The 23,855-nt window shown below is 44.2% G+C and overlaps 1 protein-coding gene and 1 long non-coding RNA gene across 8 annotated transcripts in view; one reads left to right on the top strand and one right to left on the bottom strand.

Moving 5' to 3' along the window:
• Nucleotides 1-718: 718 nt before the first annotated feature.
• LOC123391600 lies at nucleotides 719-3,208 on the bottom strand. Its single transcript, XR_006606298.1, has 2 exons — nucleotides 2,992-3,208; nucleotides 719-1,848 (listed from the first exon to the last, which is right to left on the bottom strand). It is a non-coding gene; the product is annotated as an uncharacterized LOC123391600 (long non-coding RNA).
• Nucleotides 3,209-3,211: 3 nt separating this feature from the next.
• The window catches only part of KIF16B (kinesin family member 16B), a 285,684-nt gene continuing 265,040 nt past the window's right edge, over nucleotides 3,212-23,855 (top strand). For 5 of the 7 annotated variants that reach the window (XR_006606297.1, XM_045078429.1, XM_045078430.1 and 2 more), the window contains exon 1: nucleotides 3,212-3,355. Coding sequence is in view for 6 of the 7 variants with exons in the window: in XM_045078429.1 (XP_044934364.1) it covers nucleotides 3,309-3,355 (47 nt within the window). In the remaining variant the exon portion in view is untranslated. The remainder of the gene's footprint in view (nucleotides 3,356-23,855) is intronic. The other 2 variants (XM_013057083.2, XM_004754198.3) reach the window with 1 other exon arrangement.

The following is a 23,855-nucleotide window of genomic DNA, read 5'->3' as shown; positions in this document are numbered from 1 at the left end:
CTTCAACCAAATACGGTTTCACACTCTGAGTAGTTGAAATGCTGTCACAGATGCCAAGTCCATAAATTCTGAACTATTTGTAACCACAGGTATAGTTGTACGCAATCGAAACAATCTTTTTTTCATCTTCGGATATGAAATGACTATGATTTAGGGTGATCGTTTCTATTAAATTGAACCTTCTGTGATTTCTTCATTCATTTCTGCTGTAAAACCTGGCATTCATAGCTACCTGCTATAGCTTTGTAGCAAAATTTCTATGCATGACTTTGTGATTATCTTTACTGTTACTTTGCTGTTCAGGTTTCACACTCAGGATCCAAAGCACACTTTTTCAAATTATCTTTGCATTTAATGTTTAGTATTTTAGAAGATTCTAAATTTACCTTTGTATTTTATGGCTTAGAAAATGAAAATGGTTCTGGGTTTGGATTTGATATCTGTAATTTCTGTCTCTGAGTCTATTATGTATTTGTTTGAAGACCAGAGAACTCATTTTTGTTTACTGGCTCAACTACATTGCCCCTAAATTCAACTTAAGTTCCATAGTGTAAGAAACCCCCACAAGGAGATATTAAATGTATTGTGTGATAGAATGCTTGAGGTCGGTATTTCTAGCACATAAGAAAACAGATGGGTTTCTGAGATGTCGTTTGAATCCTATGTTCCAATTTAAGTGCACCTGTTTGCTGTTTATCAAGGTTTTTTAAAAGTCATGTTTGTGAGAGAGTAAATCAATTTTATTCCTTAAAGTCTGGCGGAAGAAATACATAACTGGATATATAGCTGATAGGGATGTTGTATATATATATTTTTCCTTCTGATGGTATTTTAAGATGATTCAAATATTTTGAGGAGGAGTGAACATTCTATTACAGCGCTATCTCACTTTGAAATGAACAGGCTGAGACTCAGGGAGTTTCAATCACTCACAACTATTTGACAGTACAGAGATTGCTAAACATCAGAAAAAGACAAAAGAAGAACAATAAATGAAGACCCAGATAAACTACATCAAAACAAGTAAAATACTCCATCCCCACCGCTGGGTGCCTTTGTGAGTTGAAGCCTAACCGTCTAGTCAAAATCTCCACGCCAGACATCTGGGTTCTAGTGTGTCCGCGGGGCTACGATGCTGTTTTGTGTCAAATGGCAATGTCAGAAGAGGGGAGTGGGTTTATAGGCATGGGTAGGCTGCTGGAAAAAAAAAAAATTAAAGAACGAAATACTGAATTAAACCTCACAACCAACCAACAAATAAAACCCCAGGCACAGCAAATCGCTCTGATTAGTAAGCGAACTCCTCCTGCAAAGTTTAATTCGTTGTCTTTAAAAACTGAGCTCTGGCGCAGCAGGGCGTGGGCCCCTCGGGTGTCCGTGCGCCCAGATCCGACCCCGGTAGGGTGGTCGCGAGCACTGGTGGCTGTGATTCGCGCGGGCGTGAAGCTGCCCCCTCCCAGGAGGCAGACGCGCGGCTGTTTGTCCCCAAGCAGCTCCCATATAAGGCGGACCCCGCCCCTGCTTGGGGTAGCGAAGGCGGTGCGCCGGCCCTGGAGGGGCCTCGAACCAGCCCGCCCCTATCGCGCATGCTCGGCGCGGCCCGGTCCAGTTTCCGGCTCTCCTTGATTTCCTGCAGCTCGCACTGGTCAAATCCGCACACAGCTCTGCGCCCTCAAAGCCGGGGGCACCTAGGGTTTACAGGGCTGTGAAGCAAATAGGATGCCAATTCCAAGCTAGCCGCCAGGCTCAGGAAAATTGGTGAAATAATGACTTCATACGCTAGTGGGTCACGTCTGCCGACACCATCTCACTTAATGCATTAGCCAACTCCATGCAGTTTTCAATTTGCTGTAAAGGCAAAAGCCCAAGAGGTGAACCCGCAATGTAGGCTGGAGGACACCGAAAGCTAGTGTTAGTGTAGGAGCTGGGGCTCAAACTGGCAGTCCAGGCTTCACTGCCCCTGGCTTCCTGTCAGCTGCCCGAGGGGGGGCTGGGGGTCCTGGGGCTTGGACCGGCGTGGGTTATTTGCGCCCCAGGGACCCGGAATGGGGCAGTAGGAGGAATGCGGAGCTCAGGTCTTGGTTATGGCCGGCGCCTAACCCTGTGGCTCAGAGCGGGGCTCCTGGGTGTGTGCGCAGAAATTCATGAATGAATGGCTGAATGAATGAATTCACATTCTTCAGGAAAGGTGGGGGGAGTGGAGTGAGGAAGGACTCAGGAAAAGAGGCTGTGTCTGCCCTCTTAGGATTTCTTAGGTCCTAAGCTGTAACGAGAAGGTCGCTTTTTCCCAAGAATACGTTATGATTGAGCCTGGGTGGTTCAGTGGGTTAAAGCCTCTGCCTTCAGCACAGGTCCTGATATCAGGGTCCTGGGATCCAGCCCCACATTGGGCTCTCTGCTCAGCAGGGAGCCTGCTTCCCTTCCTCTCTTTGCCTGCCTCTGCCTACTTGTGGTCTCTATCAAATAAATTAAATAAAAAAAAAAAAAAAAAAGAAACGAAACTGAAAAAACAAAACAAAAAACTACGGAACTGTAACATAAGTGCCAAAAAGTCCTATGAAGATCTGATTTCAGACAATGTAGCCATTCTCACCAGCATTTTTAAAGATCCAGCACCCTTTTAATTTTCATTTCTCGGTGTCCCTGAATTGAGGGGTCCAAAACACACACTTGGGGTGGGCAGAATGCAGCAGAGAAGGCCCTAGTGAACGGTGCTCCCCACAAACAGGCTATGATAATCTCTGTCCCCCAGCTTCTTGCTCTGTACATCGGATGCGCTAACTCCTGCACGATGGGGGTAAAACCCAGGTCCCTGTTAAGGCCTGAAAAACGGTATTTTCCGTCATCGGAGCCCCAGGATTGAGGTCTTTGCTCTGGCTCTACATTACTGCGACCCCTTCCTCTTCTTCCTCCTCCCCCGTTTTTCAGGTGGTAAGGCCGGGGTGCGGCTTTCCTGAAATCACTCCTCCCCGGTAACCCTTGGTGACTTACAGGTCACCTCCTGCAAGAAGGTTCTTCCCGACTCCGCGACTTCGGGCGGCGGCGCGATGGCATGCCAACCCCGCCCCTCCGCGCCGCCCGACCGCCGCCAAACCCTGGCGCGCGGATCACGCGGGCCGGAGCGCTCTGGGCATGCTCAGTCGCCCGGCAGGTGGGGCCGCCGCGGGACGCCGGGTCCGGCCGGGAGCAGAGGGGCGGGGGCGGAGGGAGGGAAGTGGGCGGGAGCCGAGGGCAGAGTCGCGAGAGTCGCCGGCGGCCGCGGGGCACTGGGCAGGTGGGAGCCCGCGCGGGCCGGGCCGGGATGAGCTATGGCATCAGTCAAGGTGGCCGTGAGGGTCCGGCCCATGAATCGCAGGTGAGTTGGGGGCGGCTATAGGCGGCCCCCCGATGCACCCCCACCCGGAGTAACTTAGTCTCCAACTGCCCTCAAGGGCCAGCCCGGACTTAAGTGTCCCGGGACGGTCTCTGGCCCACTGGTTCCTGGCCGTGGCCTCTGGGGGCCTGGAGCACTTCACGCTTTGCTGTCCCTTTTACGCTGCCCTCTTGCAGTCCCTGGGGCTCCAGAGTTCACGAGGCCAGATTCCTGTCCCATTAACTTGTGGAGGTTTACGTGTTCCCCTCTTTTCAGAAGCGTCAAAGGATCACTTTCATGAAGGCTTGAAATCCTCGTTGGGGGTGGATGTAAGAGTGGTCATGGGACACCGCAGCCCTCGCGCGAACTCCCCTCAGTTGTGTCAACTCAGGAGTTCCTTATTAACAACAATGTTTTTAATTGCTTAGTGAGAGATGATGTCAGCTCCCTGAATGTGAACCCTGACTTCTAATCGGTAACTGAGCAGTTCTTAACTTCACGTTCAAGAGTGGATGGCAAACTTTAGCAAAGTTTTCACTTCAGGGGGGAAAAAAAATCAAGGACACTTAGGCACACGTGTTTGAAATCCGCTGATGTTAAGAGCGGGGAAGAGTTATAAACACATTTAGAATCTAATCTTGTATTTTCCTACAAGATAATGCTTTTCAGAATGATTTGACTATTCATTGAAAAATAATCCCCCTTCTCAATGACCTCTTTATAATCAGTATAGAAAGATGCTTTAGAAGAGTTACTTTTTAAAATTGCTTTAATTTTAAAGAATGAAGTAGACCTAGATAGGATGTGTCCTTCGGAGTTGACAGGCCCAGTTCACGCAAGGCCATTTGTTTTTATTGGCTTCTCTGTCAGGTTGTTGGATATTTGACTTACCATATGGCCTTTACACTTTCTCATATCAACTTGTGGAGGTCATTGTTTGGTAGTTCTGACAGCTGATTGGGGCATCTGAAGATCATAAAATCAAGTGATCGCCAGAATCCTCTTTGGCTCACCTGAATCTGTTTTTTCTGTTGGCAAATAGGGAATCTTTATTCTGGTTGGTAGATGTTGAAAACCAGTGCTTTTGTCATTTTAAGTTATTTGTAAAACTTTTTAGGGAAGGAGTTTGACTTTTATTTTTATTTATTTTTAAAAAAGATTTTATTTATTTATTTGACAGACAGAGATCACAAGTAGGTGGAGAGGCAGGCAGAGAGAGAGGAGGAAGCAGAGAGCCTGATGCGGGGCTCGATCCCAGGACCCTGGGATCATGACCTGAGCTGAAGGCAGAGGCTTTAACCCATTGAGCCACCCAGGTGCCCCAGAGTTTGGCTTTTATGTAAGTCCAAGGAGAATACGGATGTTGGTATGTATAGCCAGTCATACAGGACAAGCAGACCCCAAAGTCATTTAGATGATTTAAAAAGACTTTTTTAAATTTTGGATTTACATATATAAAGTTCCTTTTTCTTTTTGGAGTAACATGAACACATTCTAGAAGATTGTAGTGAGTGACTTTAGAAAATACCCACCAAATGCGCAGCCTTGTCCTGGGTGCTTTAGGGGGGATAAGGTGAGTGAGGATTAATGAGTACCTTCTAGGAGCCCAGTATCTAATGGGGGAGGGACTACATACTGGCAGGACTCTTCTAAAACATGGGGCTGGTTGGAAGTGTTCGTCCAAGTGCATTCCTTTGCCAATGTAGGCCTGGAACGCAGTTATATGGAGAGCTGCAGGAAATGTTCAAAAGCCATGTGCTTTGAGGTGATAGATTGAAGTGATGGTATTTGTACTTTGAAAAGAGAACTCTGGTGGTGGCATCAGGATTAGGGCAAGACCCAAGGAAGTGGCAGTCTGAACTAAAGGCAGAAACGGGAAGGCTGGTTAGATACACCGAGATGATTTCCAGGCAGAATTGAGAGGATTTTGCAGATCCTTGGATGGGAAGAAGGGGAAAGGGGAAGAACATAGAACCATTAACTAAGGTTTGATGGTCAAGGAGGTGGAAGAGGTTTGGGGAAGGTGAATAGTGAGGTTGGTGTATTGTCTTAGATCTGTGGAGTCATATGAGATGCAGTTAAGTGTCATGAACAAGCATAGTGTTGCCACAGTGAGTGCTGCCCTCGTGTTGACCCTGTTGATGATCTCAAGTGTGGGGAGGGCATCTCTCTGGTGGTCTTCAGTAGACTGTTAGAAACATGGGTTTAGGTCTCAGGTGATTTGAGGATGGACACTGGGAAAGCTTTTGCATGTAGATGACAGTTTAAGAATGTTACAGTGAGATTTCTCAGGAGGAGAAAATCTTATCTTTATGTATATATAGAGATTTGTATATCTACACATATATATGCATATATAGACATACGTGCACACATATGTTTACATGTGTACAAATATTTGTGTGTGTATATATATATATGGTTAAAAAATGTTACAGTGCAAAGAAGAGGATTGGATCCTGGGATATGCTTTTCTTTAGAATTATAGGGAGAAGATTGGCTTGCCCTTCGTGGAGGAGAACCAGCACAGCAAATTGTCATGGCAGGGAAAGGAGCAGTGTCTCTTGAAGGAGGTGGTGGTTGTTGGTGTCAGATGTTGCCAAGATGGTGCCCTGAGGGTGTGAGTGAGATGAGGTCTTTGGTCTTGGAGACAAGAACATTGGTAATCTTCCAAAGGGCAGTTTCAAGGAGAGACAATGATCCAGAAGTTGTCAGGGAAATGGAAAAAGGTATACAAATGGCCAGCCAAAAGTACCTGACCTAGACGTGCAAATTTATAATAGCAGTAAGAAACCATTTTTTATTAGTGAGGTTGGTGGATGTTGACTGAACATCCGGTGCTGGCGAAGGAATGGTGATAAAATCATAAAGAGTCAGAACCTCTGAAACTTTCTTACTGGGAAATTTGACAGTAGCTCTCAAGAATAGAAATTTATAAACCTACCGATTGGGCAGTTTTCTTTCTAAGAATTTGTTTTATAGATTATATTCCTACTCACAAAGATGTACGCGTCATCCATGAACATGGGATTGCAGATGTAAAATTTTTGCTCTCAATCTTTAGAGGAGCTTTAGGCAAAGAGGGAGCAACCAACAGGAAGGAAAGACCTGGGGTATTGGGAGGTAAGGAATGCTGTTGCAGGCTCTAAAAGGGTGGAGGCCCAGGGTGAGATGTGACCTTCTGAGCCAGGTTTTGCCATAACTGCTTCTTGCAAACAAACATCCAATGCTTGATTCAGGCTAAGATGTGATGCCTTTGTTTTTACTACGCTGGTGCTTTGGGTTATGTGGCAGAAGTAATTTTGAAAGAGCCCTTACTTTGCATCACATAACAGCAGCTGCCTTTGCTAAGAGTTCCCTCTGTGGCACTGGTACAAAATCTAATTTAATCTTTGTAACAGTCTTAGTAGGTACAGACTATTACTGTCATGCCATGTACAGATTGGGAAACATAGTTAATTTGCCCAAAGTCAATTTCATAGTCAACAGCTCTACTTTTTGAAAACGAGTAAAACCTTTGCCAAAACAATTTGCTCATAGTTTTTTATGGGCAAATTTTAACATTTATGTATTGTCTTTTTATGCCTTATGTATGTATGCAATCTTATGTATTCCTTTTCCTTTGCAATTTCTTCCATTGGTCTTAGGCCTGTCCTTCTCTTTTACACTGGTGTCATATTTTATAATTTTATGAGATTTTTTTTTGTTCCAAAAAAATAATGATTTGGTAACTAATTTGTCCATTTCCTTTTGGTTCCACTTGTTTCTTCATGAAAACACTAGATGATTCTGTCTTTTTTTTTTTTTTTTTTGAGAGTGTGAGAGTGGTGGGGCCTGGACGGGCAGAGGAAGAGACTCTTAAGCAGGCTCCATACTCAGTGCAGAGCCCGATGCAGGACTGGATCTCACAATCCTGAGATCATGACCTGAGCCGGAATCAAGAGTCCAACACTTAACCAACTAAGCCCTCCCCACCAAGGATTTGCTAGTGCCATCTATCCTGTCCCATTGATTTGCCAGTGTTGATGGGGCTGGGATCTGAGTGCAGACCGCGTGGGTTCCAGTTTTGGCTGTCATTAACAAGCTGGGTGAAATTTGAGCAAGAGACTTAATTGTTCTGAACCTCAGTTTTTACAGCTGTAAAATGGGTGATAGTAATTGTCCATACATTATAGGTTGTGAGGCAAGGTCGTTCTTCATATATTTCTTTTACCATGATACACAGATGACACATTGGAAATCGAAGCTCTGTGGATATGTAAAAGATTCATAAGGTATTACATGCAATTCACTCATATTTTCTGTTCTGTCCTGTTTTATTCTATTGTCTTGTTTAAAAAAATGCTATTTCTAGATCCACTAAATTGACTTCAAGATCTATTAATGATTTGCACTTGGCAATGTGAAGAACAACTGTTGTGAGGTTCAAATGAGATCGTATATGTGGGTAACACTGTCCACGCAGTGCCGGGCATGCGGCAAGGGCTCTGTAAAGATTAGTTATTGTTATTACTGTTATTTTTTAAATAATTTAATGATTGTAACTTTATTCAATAACAATATATGAGGTTTTTTTTTTTTTTTAAACCAAAAAAGTATTTCCTGAGTGCTGGCAACAGGCCAGGTGATAGCTTTTTAAATATATTTTCTTATCTGATAAGGCAAGACCACCTCATTTCTTCCCTTTTCTGACTGTTTTTAGCTTTCCTTTCTCATTACCTTTTCAGGTGGAATTTACAGTCATGTTTAGTATGTTAAAAAGAGAAGAAAGAAAAAACCACCAGTGGTATTTTGACTGGGATTGGCCTCTTTAGGGTATACTGAGTTCTTCTCATTTTAAGAGTGTCAGGGACTAGTTCACGATGGTCTCTTGGATCTCTGATGAAGACAGTGGACGGCTTGGTGTTAGGGATGGAAGACATCTGTCAGGATGCTGCCAGGCATCAGGCATGTTGCTCTCTTCTTACCATGGCAACTTCCTTTCCTGCTCCCACCGATTGAGTGACTGAGGGCTTTTTATGCCCATTTGGAGGCGAAACTGAGAGCCCTCACCTAACAGTGCCTGGAGTCTGGACTTGAACCAATCTTTCTCTCATTTCTGAAGCTCCTCCATTATACAGAACGCTTAGATGAGAGGAGGGCAGGGGACCGAAAGGCAAGTAGGGACGCATACAGTTACCAGCGGTCTTAGACCACCTGAAGCTTTGTGTAAGAATTAGTTGAGAGGCAGGTAGACCGGGTGTTGTGAGGACTTCCCTTTGTTATCTTGGGAGTTTGGGCTTTCATTCTCCAGTTCGTTGGCTAGTATGGTAGCTTTTGGCCCCATGTGGCTATTTCAGTTAACATTAAGTAGAATTTAAAATTTAGTTGCTCAGTTGCACTAATCACGTTTTAAATACTCAGTAGCCCACATATTGAACAGGGCTGATGCACAGCTTGTCCGTCATTGTGGAAAGTTCTGTTGGATGGTAAGACTGAACTGGCTTGAGTCCCAGATTTATATGACTTCTTAGCTTCCTGCCTTGGCACGTAAGTGCCCTGTGCTTCAGTTCCTTCATGTGCAAATGGAGATCTTCACAGGACCCTCCCTGTGGGGCTAAGATGGTGACTGAATGCACTTACGCTAACACTGTTGGGCCTCAAAGCAAGTGCTCTATAAATATTGGCTCTTATTTTTAGACCCTGGAGGCTATTGATGGTTTAAAAACAAGGTTCTCATTTGCCATTTAGTATCTTCAGAAGTTTCATCTAATAGCAGTGCAGGGAAGTGCTTCCAGGACCAGCAGAAAAGACCTTTTATATACTATTTGCCAAGCGCTGTGTTAAGTGCCCTTTATGCACTATTACTATCCTATTGACTTTCCTATTGTTCTCAGGGATGCCAGACCCTGGGCCTAACTGCCTGTATGAGTGGGCAGAGGTCAGTGTAGGAAGACCGTAAGGAACTGAAATATGACCCATGACATAGTGATTCTGGACTAGATTGGGGTTTTAATAGGCGTTAAAATTCAACCAAATGCATTCAAAATCTAATAGGCTTTATTAAGCAATTTGTGAAGCAGGCAGCATCCTCATCTAGCAAGTAGAAAGGCGCTCCAAGGAGTACAAAATGGAAGGTTTTTATAGACAGGAGGTTGGGGCAAGAAGTGATTAACAGAAGAAAGGAAAGGATTGTTTCAGGCAAGGTCACCTTCCATGAGGGAGAAGAACAGTCTTAGTGGGTGGATCACCTTGTCTTCCTGTGGGGGATGGAGAGGGCCATGTGACAGATTACCTCAGTGGTGTTGACCAGAAAACCGATGGTCAACTGCATTCTGGGGGAGGTTGAAACTGCAGTTAGGTTGGATGGTAAGCCCCAGTCTGGTGACTTGGCCTAGCATACGTGTCTCCATTTTGGAAATAGGAACCATAGAGAAGGGCACAATCAAAGGAAAGACTTGTAAGCAAAATCCTAAAGAAGCTTTCACTGTATTTACTGAGTGTGAAAATAATACATGCTTATTAAAAAACCTATGTTCTACAGAAAAGTGTACCAAAGAAATCAAGTAGACAAATCGCTCAACTTCCATGATCTGGGGTTCATGGAAACTTTTGGTGCATTGGGATCCAATCATTTTTCCATGTTTGTGTGGCAACATAATGTATACACTGTTTTATACCCTCCTGTTTGCATTTGCAAGAGACATCCTGAAGACCAATCAGCAGGACACGGAGGCCAGACTCAAAGATGAATGAGTGGTTTGGGCTATTAAGTGGAAGAATGCCTTTCCCAAAGTCAGGATGCCACCATGAGCTGGTTGGGGAGGAGGGACATGGTGGGGAGTTGAGTTGGCTCCGGCTGCTGGTGGGGGTACCAGGCAGTAGGGACCCAAGAGGTGTCAGCTCTGTGATGCACATTTGGATGTGGGTCTCTTAGAGGTTATAGTTGATGTAGTGGAAGTGAGGTTGGTTACCAAGGAGGACAGTACTGAAGAAGGAAGGGGTTTAGTAGAACTGCATAATTGTCTGTGTCCTGGGCAAGTAGATTTTACTTGTAGCACAAGTAAAATTTTTTTTGTAGCACACTGAATCCCAGTGTGGCCTAGGGACAGCTGAGAATCACTTAGGCTCTTTTCGGGCCTTCCCAGGGTCAGAACTACATTTGGAGTAATACTAAGATAGTTTTCCCTTTTTTACTCTTCTCTCCTGGGGTTATGGTGGAGTTTTCCAGAAGCCTTGGGGTATAATAATGTTGTGGCTCCATGTGCTCTGTATTCTATGTTTTAGAAGAGTCTCAGTTTTGGGGTGCCTGGATGACTCAATCATTAAGCATCTGCCTTTGGCTCAGGTCATGATCCTATGATCCTGGGATCAAGCCCTGCATTGGGCTCTCTGGTCAGTGGGAAGGCTGCTTCTCCCTTTTCCACTCCCCCGCTTGTGTTCCCTAGCTCGCTGTGTCTCTCTCTCTTTCAAATTAAAAATAAAAAAAGAAAGAAAAAGAAAAAGAGAAAGAAATGTCTCAGTTTTAATTTCTTGTGTAATTCTCAGTAGATAGTATTCCTGTTCTGCTCTTTCCTGTGGGGCCTAGGGCCTGGCATGAGCCCCATCCCTCACCTGGGCATCGTAAACCTGGCTAGGCAGAGGAGAATTGTGGTGTGTGTGTCTGTTTTTGTTTTAAGGGAGAGGAACAAAACAGGTAGAGAGGTAGAGGGTTGGGGGAAGAAGGCTCCTGGGACAAGGGCGGGAGGGATGGTGAGAAATAGAGCTGATTTGGGGGGCACCTGGGTGGCTCAGTGGGTTAAAGCCTCTGCCTTCAGCTCAGGTCTTGATCTCAGGGTCCTGAGATTGAGCCCTGCATCAGGCTCTCTGCTCAGCAGGGTGCCTGCTTCCCCCTCTCTTTCTGCCTACTTGTGATCTCTGTCTGTCAAATAAATAAAATCTTAAAAAAATAAATAAGCTAATTTGGTATTAACTTCTGCTTTGTTTTATTCATTGAGGCTGTGGCTGAGAGAGAGATCAACAGTGTGTTTGCCTTTCTGTCTGTCTGTCAGAAGTTATTTAGAGATGTCCAGTTGTGCAATGTATAGTGCTTTGGCTTAAAGTTGATTTGTTTTGTATGTCCTCATTTCATGATTACTTTTGTAAAGTATTTCAATAGCCTTTGCTGTTTTTGTGGGATGCAATCTTGTTTTGTGAAGGGAAATGTTATAGTTAAACACCTGCAGCCTGGGGGAGGATGTGATAGTGCCTTACAGTCAGTCTCCAGCACTCTTCCCTGGGACCGAGAGCCTCTAGTTTATTTTGGTGGCTTGGACTACCGTCTGTCCAGCTCCAGTTGCAGAGACCGTCCAGGATAAAGTCCTTCATGGGAAGGTGGGCATCGTTCCCTTGAATTTAGCCTGCTGATTCACATCAGGCGCAGAGGAGGTTACCAGGAGCAGGGCCTGGAAGCTTTCTCTCACTCTGCTGGGCTCTGTGCTGAGCGCTTGTTTCCTGCTCTGTCCATTTCCAAATACATTCATTATTCATTGTTGCTGCATAGTAGAGGGGAAATGGCTATTTCTATGATCAGCATAGACACTTAGAGCAAATTTCAGGGGGATATGTAGAATTTAAAGTCATTTGAGAATGTGCTTTCAGTAATGGTGTTGATTAAGTGATTTTTGCCATCATTTACTATTGCTAGCCACTCATTCACTTATTAGGAACTCTGCTAAGTCTTAGGTGGTCTCTGTCTAATTTAATTCCTAGCAATAGATCTGTAGGGCTGAATATGGTTAGCTCCATTTTGTAGATGAGAAAACTGGGGACCAGAGAAGGATCAGGTTCAGGTTCCAATTTTAGAACATAACACTGGTTTTCTGGCTTCATACATTTACCATTAACTGAGGTTATGTATGTGTGCATGTGTGTGTACCTATGAATGTATTTTTGTTTGTTTGCTTTTTTATTGACTCCCTACAGGTAAATTCTGTGAGATCCAGTAACCTTGTCAGTCTTTCTCATGGCTATTTCCCCCAAACCTAGAATCGTTCCTGGCAGAGATGGGTTCTCAGAAAATATTTATTGACTTAATAACTGACACCTCGGGACACCTGGGTGGCTCAGTGGGTTAAGCCTCTGCTTTCAGCTCAGGTCATGATCTCAGGGTCCTGGGATTGAGCCCCACATTGGGCTCTCTGCTCAGCGGGGAACCCGCTTCCCTCACCCCGCCTCTGCCTGCCTCTTTGCCTATTTGTGATCTCTCTCTCTCTCTGTCAAATAAATAAATAAATAAATAATCCAAAACTGCCACCTCTCCTGTCCTTCTTCCCCATCTTTCAGCTGTGGATGCTTGTAAGGAATCAGGAATCCCTAGCCCAGCGTCTGTTACAAGGAATCAGGATTTCCTAGCCCGGCATCTGTAAGATGTCTCTCCTTGCTCCCTGTGAGGAGGAAAGGGAGTTTTGGTGATCCTTCTGTTGGGTATTAGGAAGAGAGGGGAGATGAAAGCAGGCTGAAAAGAGCCTGGATGAAGAATGACAGCTCCGGAGCATTCCCTGTGTATTAGTTAATTACATGCAAATTACACATCGAATACTCATTATGTTTATCTCTTAAGGTTAGAGAATTAGCGATAAAACACTTACTGTGTTTAAATGATGCATAGTTTATGGGACAGAACGTTCATGTTCCTTTCTTCAGAAAAAGGTTTTTTTTCTTTTCAACTTTTTATCCCCAAATAATTTTAGACTTACAGTTCCTGTATGTACTTCATCCAACTTCCCCTAATGTTAACATCTTACATAACCATGGTACAGCTCCTGAACCAAGAAATTAACACAGTCCAAGACTATTAGCTAGATTCTAGTTCTACCTTGACTGTTCTTCCTCTGTTCCAGCAGCCAGTACAGGACTCCATATTGCATTTAGTTGCTGTGTCTCCTTAACCTCTGTGGTCTTGACAGCTCCTTGGTCTCAGAAGAGTGCCAGTAGGTTAGCTTGTGAAATGGCACACAGCTCGGTTTTCTCTGATGTATTATCATGACTGAACTGGAAATGCAGTTTTGGTGAGAACACCACGTATTGTTTTCTTCATTTCGCATCATGCCAGGGTTCATGGTGTCAATTTGTCTCCTTAATGGTGATATTGACCTTGACCACGGGTTAACCTGGTGTCTGTGGTTGATAAATATCTGAGGGAGATATTTTTTGGGAAAAGTTTTTGATTTCAGTTTGTAACCCTAGTTTTTCCCCATAGGAACCCATTTCAGATATTTTGGTAAAAATTATTGTGAATATAAGATTCATTTGAAGCATTCCACTTACCCAACTTAGTGGCAAAGGATTTATCATACTTAAAACAGAGGACATTTATGTTTTGGAAGGCTGATGATGCTTGTACAGGACTGTGGACTTTACAGACTTTTTCAGTAAAACATTTATCAACTCAATGCATGCTGATGTTTTCTATTCTCTACTGTTTTCATTAAGGAAAAAAACATAGTTGTTACCCACTAAATTGATTTGATGATCTGCAATTTGAAAAACACTAGTGTAGTGAATTTATTGTTCAGAAGTTGATAACGTCTTTTTTTTTTTTTTTTTTTTTTTAAACATGAGAGAACATTGAAGTTAGGTTGTTGTTAGATTGAAAGTCAATTCTATTTCCTCTAGGAAGCTGGGGAGCTCTTGATCCCAAAAGGATAAATCAAGTTTAGAAGGAGAATTTTCACTATTAAGAGTCTAGGATTCTGAACCCACCATGGGATGTCCACTCTGAAGAGCTTGCTTTCTTGAGCCCTCATGGCCTCATGGTCTCTCACCAGGTTACACCTGCTGATTTTTGTTTTCAGGGTTTTATTAACAAAATCTAAACCATCACAGTGATTCTGCTTAGAAAATGTGGTTGGGGCAAAGGTAAGTCACTGTATGAGCTCCCTCTTAGTGGGACTTAAAGTTCCCCAGGGAGGTTTCAAGAAAAAATCATTCAAGGTGGTGAAGACTAGCTCAAAAGGGAGAAAAATTGCAGCGACCAAGCTTTTAAAAATAGATTTTGGTCTGTTTTCTTCCTTTTCCTCAGGTTAGTGTTTCCCTGTGAGCTATCTCTACTTGATCAGATTGAAAGACAATTGTGAGAAAAATGCCACTAGTCCTGGGGCTGGAGCTCATCTGTGGTTATCCAAATAAGGTGTTTTTCTTTTTTTCTTCTTATTTGTTTTGATGGGGGGTGGGGTGGGGTTGTCTAACCTGCTAAGCATCCTGGAAGCCAGAACTCTGTCCTTTCTAAAACACTGAACTGGGGGTGCCTGGGTGGCTCAGTGGCTTAAGTCTCTGCCTTTGGCTGAGGTCATGATCCTCAGGGTCCTGATGAGATCGAGGCCCACATCGGGCTCTCTGCTCAGCAGGTAACCTGTTTCCCCTCTCTCTCTGCTTTCCTCTCTGCCTACTTGTGATCTCTCTCTCTGTCAAATAAATAAATAAAATCTTAAAAAAAACAATGAAACACTGAACTGGGGGTGTCTGGGTAGCTCAGTCGGTTAAGCATCTGATTCTTGATTTTGGCTTAGGTTCAGATCTCAGGGTCTTGAAATCAAGCCCTTAACTCTGTTCAGCACAGAGTTTGCCCTAGATTTTCGCTCTCCCTCTGCCCCTCCCCACCTCAAATAAGTAAATAAATTCTTTAAAAAAAAAAGTGCTGTACTGGTTTCTTACATGAACAGGATTGAGCACCAATGGAGTACTCCCCCAACCCCTGCCCTCACCCAGCTGCAGGTGATGTGGTCCTTCTTTTCTTCTATTTTAATATTGAAATTTTTTCCTTTTGGAATATTTACAGAAAGTTGCAGGGTAGCACAGACATAGCTTTCACCCAACTTCCCTAAATGTTATAACCTTAGAAAACTGTAATAAAACTAAAACCCAACAAAGTTAACATTGACACATTACTATTCACTAATCTGATTTATTCAGATTCCCCAAATTGCCCCACTAGTGTCTTTTTTCAGGTCTGAATTGCAGGCCAGGATTCACAGTGCATTTAGTTGTCTTGTGAAACATCTTAATTAAACTTGTTTTGTTCTCAGGGTCCACGTTGCCTAAGCTGGTATGATACTAAGGGTAAGCATAGGTAACATTTCCCCTGATATAGCTCTGTCCGTTTGAAAGGTTGAGGAATTACGTCTCCTGGCATCTTTTGTTGGAATATAGACAGTTTGAGCTGTTAACACCTTGGTTGTATTAATTATTCCACATGTCAAACTGAAAAGGACGTGTGGGGACCTTTCATCCTGGATGGGGTGGAAGGGTCTGGAATTCAGAGTGAGTTAGGGGAAGGCAGGTCTCAGTGGTGTGTCAAGGGGTCAGTTTTAGGCATAGTTAGCTAAATCTGTAGTACAGGGGCCACAGACCCAATGCCTACAAGGACCAAACTGGCCTGCCACAATCCACATTACAAACTCTGAGCACAGACGACGGGATAAGCAGCCGCAGATTCTCAGCTTCAGAGTTGGGGAGGTAATCCTGAGTGGAGGCATACTTGCTGGTTCCCCCCTTTTAATGGCTTCACACTAAAGTCACCAAGACATTTATCTTTTGCTCATGAAAGCGGATCACCAAGTGTAGCTCCCAGTCAGCAGGTGATTTTCTATTTCCTGGAGCCTCATTGTCCTGTCTCTCCAGCTAGCCGAAGGGAGGTGGAGGATGGGGCAGTGTACCCATCTCTTGTCCTCTTTGGTGTGGAAGAGAGACATCACTGGTGCCCACCGTCCATTGGCCACATGGCCACACCTGGGTACTAGGAAGGCTGGGAACTGTAGTGACTATTTGACTTTATAGGCTGGGGACTTAGTGACTGGTTGGGATACCACTTTCCAGTGATATTTCTGTACTATAAAGGAAACGTGTTTATTTCTATTGCACCCTGTGTCTCGAGAGAGGACTCTGTTCTAGCCAGTGATACCATTGAGGACCTTTGCACTAGCCTTTCCATCTGGTGCGAGTGTGGTGCAGATGTCCACGTGTCCTGTTTCCTCCTTCCTTTAGGCGGATGTCACCTCCTCAGTGATCCCAGTGAAAATAGCACCTCCCACCCCTGGTGTTCCCTATCCCTCTTCTTGATTTTTTTTTTTTTCTTTTATCACACTTCTCAGAACCTGGCCTGTTACATATTTTCCTTATTTATCTGTATTTTGTCTGAATCCCTCTAATGAGGATAGGGGCCATTTCTGTCTAGTTCTTGGCTTTCTTTCTCATGCCTGACATGTAGCAAGTGTTCAACTGTTGAATAAAACGAGAACCTGGACTGATCAAATGTTAGCAAGGATTATAGCTAAAACAAACAAGCAAACAGCTCACTGTGCAGGCCAACCGGACCATGTCTGTGGATGTGATGCTGTCTGCCAGCCTGGGCCTTGGGTGGAGAGCAGGTGCCGGGGCTGGGGCCAAAAGACATGGGTTTGTTTTCTAGGTTCACCACTTGCTCATCATGTGACCTTGGGTGTGTCATTTTTCTTCTCTGGGTCTCAGATCCTCCTTTTAAACACGAGAGTAATTGTCCTCCCTCTGCCCCCTACCCCATGTTACTGTGATGATTAGATGAGGTAGATGGTACCTAAAAACACCCAATATGCCATGGGTGCTCAGTTAATTCTTGGGCTTATTGGGTATCTAACTGTGTGGGAGCCTGTGCTGGGTATCAGAGGAATGTATGCTGAGTGGGGGCAGTCCCGGCCCATTTCCAGGGACTGGGAAGGCTTGATCTGGACCTTGTAAGATGGAAAGAGTCATAGCAGAAGGAAAATCTTTCAGTCATTAAGTATTTATTGAGCAGCTGTGTGTATAGGGTACTGTCCAAAGATTGGAGATAATTTGTCGAATAGTATGGGTAAAGTGGTTGCCCTCGGAGAGCTTATATTCTAGTATACTGCTGTCTAATAGAAAGGCAGTGTCAGCCACCTATGTACTTGAAGATTTTCTGGTAGCCACATTACAGAAAGAAAAAGAAATAGGTGAGGGGCACCTGGGTGGCTCAGTCCGTTAAGTGTCTACTTTCAACTCAGGTCATGATCTCCCAGTCCTGGGATCCAGCCCCACATCGGGCCTCCTGCTTGGCTTGGAGTCTGCTTCTCCCACTGCCACTCTCCCCGCTCATGTGCTTTCTTTCTCTCTCTGTCTCTCAAATAAATAAATAAAAATCTTTAAAGAAAAATAGGTGAAGTTAATAAGTTTAACCATCTATTTAACCCATTATATTCAGAATGCCATTGCAATGGGAAATCAATAGAATAAGTATAAATGAGGTATTTTAACTTTTCTGTAGCAAGTCTTTGAAGTCTAGTGTGTTTTTTTATATAGCGCAACTCAATTTGGACCAATCGAATTTTAAGTGCTCACTAGCCACATGTGGCTGGTCACCTTTATATTGGACAGCACAGGTCTAGGGAAGAAACAACGATCGTATGTAATAGCAGGTAGCTGAAAGTTCTATAAAGAAAAAAAAAAAAGCAAAGGAGTAGGTAACCATAGACACCAGTGGTCACAGAAGGACTTTTCGTATAGATAAAAGAAGGTGATGAACTATGGGAATATCTAGGAAGAATGCTCTAGGTAGAAGGGATAGCAAGTACAAAAGCCTTGTGGCAAGTGCATGCTTGGAATATGCACTGGATATAGAAGGCCAGTGGGACCTCCTGTGCAGTGAGATGGGGGAGTGTGGTGCATCATGTAGAGCTCAGTAAGCCATGGTAAGGTCTTAGACTTATTCTAAGTGTGGTCAGGGCCACTGGAAGAGTGAGAGAATAGACTGACCTGATTTGACTTTAGTTGTCCAAAGGCCAGTGGTGGTGAAGGGATTATAAGGGGGCAAGAACAGAAGTGGGATGATCTGAGCAAGAGGTGTAAGGTGTACATGATTCATTCACCCTGCAGACATTCACTGGCCTCCTATGAAGGGCCAAGCATTGTGCTTAGGCACTGGGTACACCAGTGGGCATGATCTGTGTCTTCAGGAAGCTCAGGCTAGCAAATGAGTGACCGGCTGGTTTGTGGTGGCAAGGTTGAGTCGAGGGGTGTATGGAGAAGGCCGGGAGCCCTTCTGTTGAGAAGGTAGGCATGGTGCTGTCTGGCTGTGCTATTTCTTTGATTGGCTCATCACCAGACTAGAGTGTCAGGCTAAAGGAGCTTTGGCTTAGGGGACCTAGAAGACCTTCCTAGTACTGAGGTCAATGCCTTTGTTCTGTGGAACGTGGACAGCCACTGCAGGTGAGTCAGGGAGATGGGGGTTGATGCTCAGCATGTTCTGTGGGCAGTGGATCCGTGAGGAAGGCAGGAGGAGAGTGAGGAGGGAAGGGAGGAAACCCTGCAAAGGCAGGCTCTTTCCTTTCCCCCAAGGGTAGCTGCTTTCCAGGAGGAGTGATAACTTAGTCTGCACTATCTACTAACAAGTAGTTTTCAGATTTTCTGCTCTTTCTGATGACCAGTAAATGAATTAAAGAATCAGCGGAAGGAATTCATTCCTCCTTTCCTGGAACATAAGTGCTTATGGAACTGATTTGATTGTAATTTCATCTTGGCTGGAATTCCTCTCTCCTTCGATTTTTGAAGAGTCGGAGGCTTTTGTGGTGGTTTCTGCTTTTGCTGTCTTTTGCCTTTTTCCTTTTCTTCTGCTCTGCCTTTTGAGAGGCAGCTACCACGAATCAGTCCTAGGTACATCTGATTTATTTTCTGTACTGTATTCCTTAGCCTTTCCAGCAGGTTTGTAGTTCTCGATGTGCCATTTCTAATTCATTTATTCGTTCCTTCATTCAGCAGACATCCAGTGCTTTCTGCATACGAGAAACTGCTTTCTTTGTATGTCAGCTTTTCCTTGGAGGGACACCTTTGGATGGTTCCTTGATTAAATTAGTGAGGCAGAGATTGCCCTGTCCATAAATGCACACTTGCCCACAGTCCTCAGTACAGGGGAGGGCAGGTAAATTGGGTGGTCCTCAGGCTGCTTCCTGCCTTTGCTCCTAAGTACCTGCTTGGTTTTCTAAAGGATGCCTCAGTCTCCTGAGCTCTTCTTTCCTCATTTGTTATGGTGGGGATACTAATACCTTATTCATAAGGTTATTTTGACAGCTGCAGAGTGCTTGTACCCTGCTGTAGAGCAGGCACCATCAGTCCTAACATAATTTTCTCTTGCACCTCTTGGGATTTCACACTGATATCGTTGATGAAGTCCCAGAACCTAAGTCAGGTTCGGTGGGGTGAGGAGATTCGGAGCCGACGACTAAAGAAAGAATTCTTAAGACGTCGTTGGTGCAAAATGGTGGTTTATTAAAGCACGGGGACAGGACCCGTGGGCAGGAAGAGCTGCTGCTGCCCCGGGTTGTGAGGGGTGGTTGGTTATATACACAGGAGTTGGGTAGGTGAGGACAAAGGGGTGTTCAGAAGGGCTATTGGGGCAAAGAATACTATCAGGATATTGAAGGCATAGTTGCTATCAAGTAAAGACAATTGGAAGTCTGGTGGAATGTTACATTCCTGCTATCAAGCATCCTTGTTAATGAGATTTAGGTTTAGAAGAAATTTAACTTTATTTACTTTTCCTTCTACCTCCACCTCCTTCGGTTTTTTATGGAGGGGAGGGTGACATTAAGCTTGAGAAACTGAGTTCTGTGTCTTTGGAAATTGGGCTATTGATAAGGTAACTTCTTTGTTGTAATCTCAAGGACATTTGCAAACCAAGGGAGACTCCTGTCTTGTAGGATTGTGATCTCAGCAAGTTAACTATTTATCATTTTATGGCAGTCAGGGGTGCCTGAGGAATGCTACACCTATGGAGGGGAGCGGATGAAAGGGGGGGGGGTGCAAGGCGCCAGCTCTTGCTTTGTCCTCAGCCAGCCTCCTGCTCCCTCATCATCGTGATGGTGATGCACAATGTTACATAGCTCAGTAATGAATGGACAAAGTCCACTAGTCACCAAGCATTCCGTTCTGCTGTGTAGATAATAAAGTACAGTAGGTATTCAGAGAAAGGAAGGTCAGTATGAGCTCAAGTCTGCAGGTAAGGCATTATGGCTGGAATTGAACTTGGAGGTCTGACTAGGCTTAGCTTTGTGAAGAGCAGATGTTTTCATGGTGATCTTGACATTTATCTACCTACTGAGCTATTATTGAGCCCTTTCCTTTGGTCAGAGGTGATTGAGGGTGTGATTCCTACTCTCTAGTAGCTCTTGATGTAGGGTGGGCCACAGAAACAAAGGGAGCCTCCCAAGTTCTCCAGATGATGATGATGTATTCAATGCATGATGAATGAGGGTGGGAGTGGGGCTCCTTTTGAGGGCTGGGAAGAATACCCCAGAGGAGGCTACCATGACTGAGGGTATGTGCCAGGTCTTGTGCTGGACCAGGAGTTCTCTAATTCCTACAATCTTCAGAACTTTTGAGGACCCCCCAAAATTTGTGGGTTACATCAGTCTGTTGTTTACCACATTACGAATTAAAACAGAAAATTATAAAACACAGGAATATGTACGTAAGCATACATTGCCTTAGCCATCAGAATGATTCATCACATGTCTTCTAGCTTCTGGAAGACTCTACCGTGTACTTGTGAGAGAATGAGAGTGAAGAAGGCAGATAACTTTCTGGTGTAATGATGAATATACTTGTCCTTTCCGAGCCCCCATCATCATTACAGGCTGCTGGTTTGCATGGTGGGGATGTGCTGGCGCATAATCCAGGTACAGTCTGTGCCTTTGTTGGACCAGCTCCTGTGGTGCTGTGTACGGAAGCTTGCGGTTAGGGGCACAATCTAATTCTGACTCGGGGCATCAGGGAAGGTCTTGGGGGGAGAACCATCTCAGCTAGATTGGAAGTGGGCATTAGCCAGGAACAACAAGTGTAGCAGGTGGAGGGAACAGCGTGTGGGAGGTCCAGAGGCCTCATTTGCAGAGCTGAAGGAACTTCTGATGGCTGTGTGTTAATAATGCATTTGCTACAACAATACCGGCAGTTTGCTTTCTCTGCAGCTTCAGCTCGATGTGATTTTATCCACTCGTTTGTTGTCAGAGGCACACACGGCTGTTCTCAATCCCCTTCCCCATGTGACTTGTGGGAAGTTAAGGGCCTTGTTTCTTTGCACTTGTGTTCAAGAGCTTCCTGTTTCAAGTGCTGAACTGGGTTTGTGAAGCTTTGAAAATGCAAATGGAGCAGAGCCCTGAAGCGTGAGGGGGCTCAGTGTGTCAGAGAATGGAGCCTGACTCAGAAAGCGTAATTAATCATGAAAGGATGGAAAGGTGCTACTTGAGAGTTGAAGACTTGAGTGAAACAGAAGTAAAACCGCACGTTTGATGTCATCGTGTGATTGTAGACTGAGGCCTCGGCTAGGGCTCAGCTAGTGCCGGTACCCTGCATGCTAGCTCTAGCCCCCTTCTCCCTCCTCCTCTGAAATGAGGTCCAAGTCAGAGGTGCAGGTATTACACCAGGTGCCACTGGAGCCTGCCTTCACCCTCATATAGCAGTTGGAGGAGGGGCCTGCTTTATTGTACATAGACTGTTGGGTCAGCTGAGCCCCAGAAATGAGGCCAGACCTGTTTTGCTCTCTCCCTCTGTGTTATTTCAAAGAGCATCATGATATCAGAGGCCTTTCTTACCTCAGGCCCTTCTGGCTTGATGACAAGGTTATTTCTTTTATTTCTGCATAAATCGTGGTAGTGTATTCAGTTTCAAGGAGTCTGGGGTGCATTCTCGAGTGTTAAGAATCTGATAACAGTGCCCCAGCAGTGCAGCTCTGGAGACCAGTGGCTTTACTGTTCAAAGTTGCCTACCGTGAAGGTCTCGGGAGGTGGAAATCCTGGCAAGGAGTTGGAAGGATTGAAAATTAAGGTTTATGCCTTAAAGACAGAAGGAAATGAGACAGAAAGCCCCTCACTGGTGGTTTCTTTAAGAAAGCCTAAGGAAGAAATTAGAAAACCTTATTTGCTCCTGGCTGGCTTAAATCACGTTTTTTTTTTTTTTTTTTGTGAAAAGTCAGCTTGATTGGTTTCATCACATCAGCCAGTATTGTCACTGCTCTTGTCCCTAGAGGCACCTTGGGTGGGCAAAGATAAGAATCCAACAAAAAGCACCTGAAGTTTGAGAAGCCACAATATGATTCTTTAGATTTGCTGCCAATTAGTCATCTTAAAAAGTTTTTCTTTTTTTTCTTCCCTGTTTGAGGCTTAACCCCATCTCTGAAGTCTCTCAGTTTCCTGTGGGGGTCTCAGTTCCCATGTCTGGGGAGCTTGGGGAGAGCTGCTGAGCTGTGTGGACTGCGGGGGGAGGCCCGCATCAACTCCCCTTCTGCTGTCCTGTGGAGTGTAGTCACAGGAGTGCTGTGTCCTCTCATATTGCAGGACAATTCAGAAATTCAGAAACTCAGAGTTGCACAGACTGATTTTTAAAGTATTGACAACTAATTAAACTATTCTAGAACACAGGGTGTACCAGTACTAGCCTTGGGTTGCTGCTGAAAAGCATCGGGTTTAGAATGAATTTTTAAAATTCCTCTCCTACATCAAAATAACAAGCTCCTGCACAGCGAATGAAACAATCAACAGAACTAAAAGACAGCTTACTGGATAGGAAGAGATATTTATAAATGAAATTTCTGATAAAGGGTCAATATCCAATTTATATAACTCAACACTAAAAATACAAATAATCCAATTAAAAAATGGGCTAAAGGCATGGACAGACATTTCTCCAAGGAAGGCATACAGATGGCCAACAGACACAGGAAAAGATGTTCAACATTACTTACCATCAGGGAAAGGCAAACCAAAACCACAAGGAGATACCACATGATACCTGCCAAAATGGCTAATATCAAAAAGACAGGAAATAACAATTGTTGACAAACATGTGAAGAAAAAGGAACACTTGTGCACTGTTGGTGGGAATGCAAATTGGTGCAGCCACACTGTGGACGACAGTATGGGGGTTCCTCAAAAAATTAAAAATAGAATTACCATATGATCCAGTAATCCCACTACTGGGTCTTTACTCGAAGAAAATGAAGACATTATTCAGAAAGTTACATGGACCCCTCTGTTAATATCAGCATTATTTATGCTGGCCAACATATGAAAGCAGCCACAGTGTCCATAGCAAGACAGATGAACAAAGATGTGGTTATATATATACACAATGGAGTATTCCTGAGCCATAAAAAGAATGAAATCTTACCATTTGCAACAATGGATGGTTCTAGAGAATAAGGCTAAGTGGAATCCATCAGAGAAAGACATACCATATGATTTCACTTGTGTAGAATTTAAGAAACAAAACAAATGAACAAAGAAAAGAGACAAAACAAAAACCAGACTCTTAACTATAGAGAATAAACAGATGTTTGCCAGAGGGGAGGTGGGTGAGGGGATATGAAATAGGTGATGGTGATTAAGAGTACACATATCATCATGAGCACTGAGTAAAATATAGAATTGTTGAATCACTGTATTGTACACCTGAAACTATTCTAGCATATATGTCAGTTACACTGGAATTAAAAAAAAAAAAC

The sequence above is a fragment of the Mustela putorius genome, unplaced genomic scaffold, assembly GCF_011764305.1.
Source record: "Mustela putorius furo isolate JIRA1106 unplaced genomic scaffold, ASM1176430v1.1 tig00000253_pilon_pilon_pilon, whole genome shotgun sequence".
Taxonomy (NCBI): Eukaryota; Metazoa; Chordata; class Mammalia; order Carnivora; family Mustelidae; genus Mustela; species Mustela putorius.
This window is presented reverse-complemented; position numbering and strand designations above follow the sequence as displayed.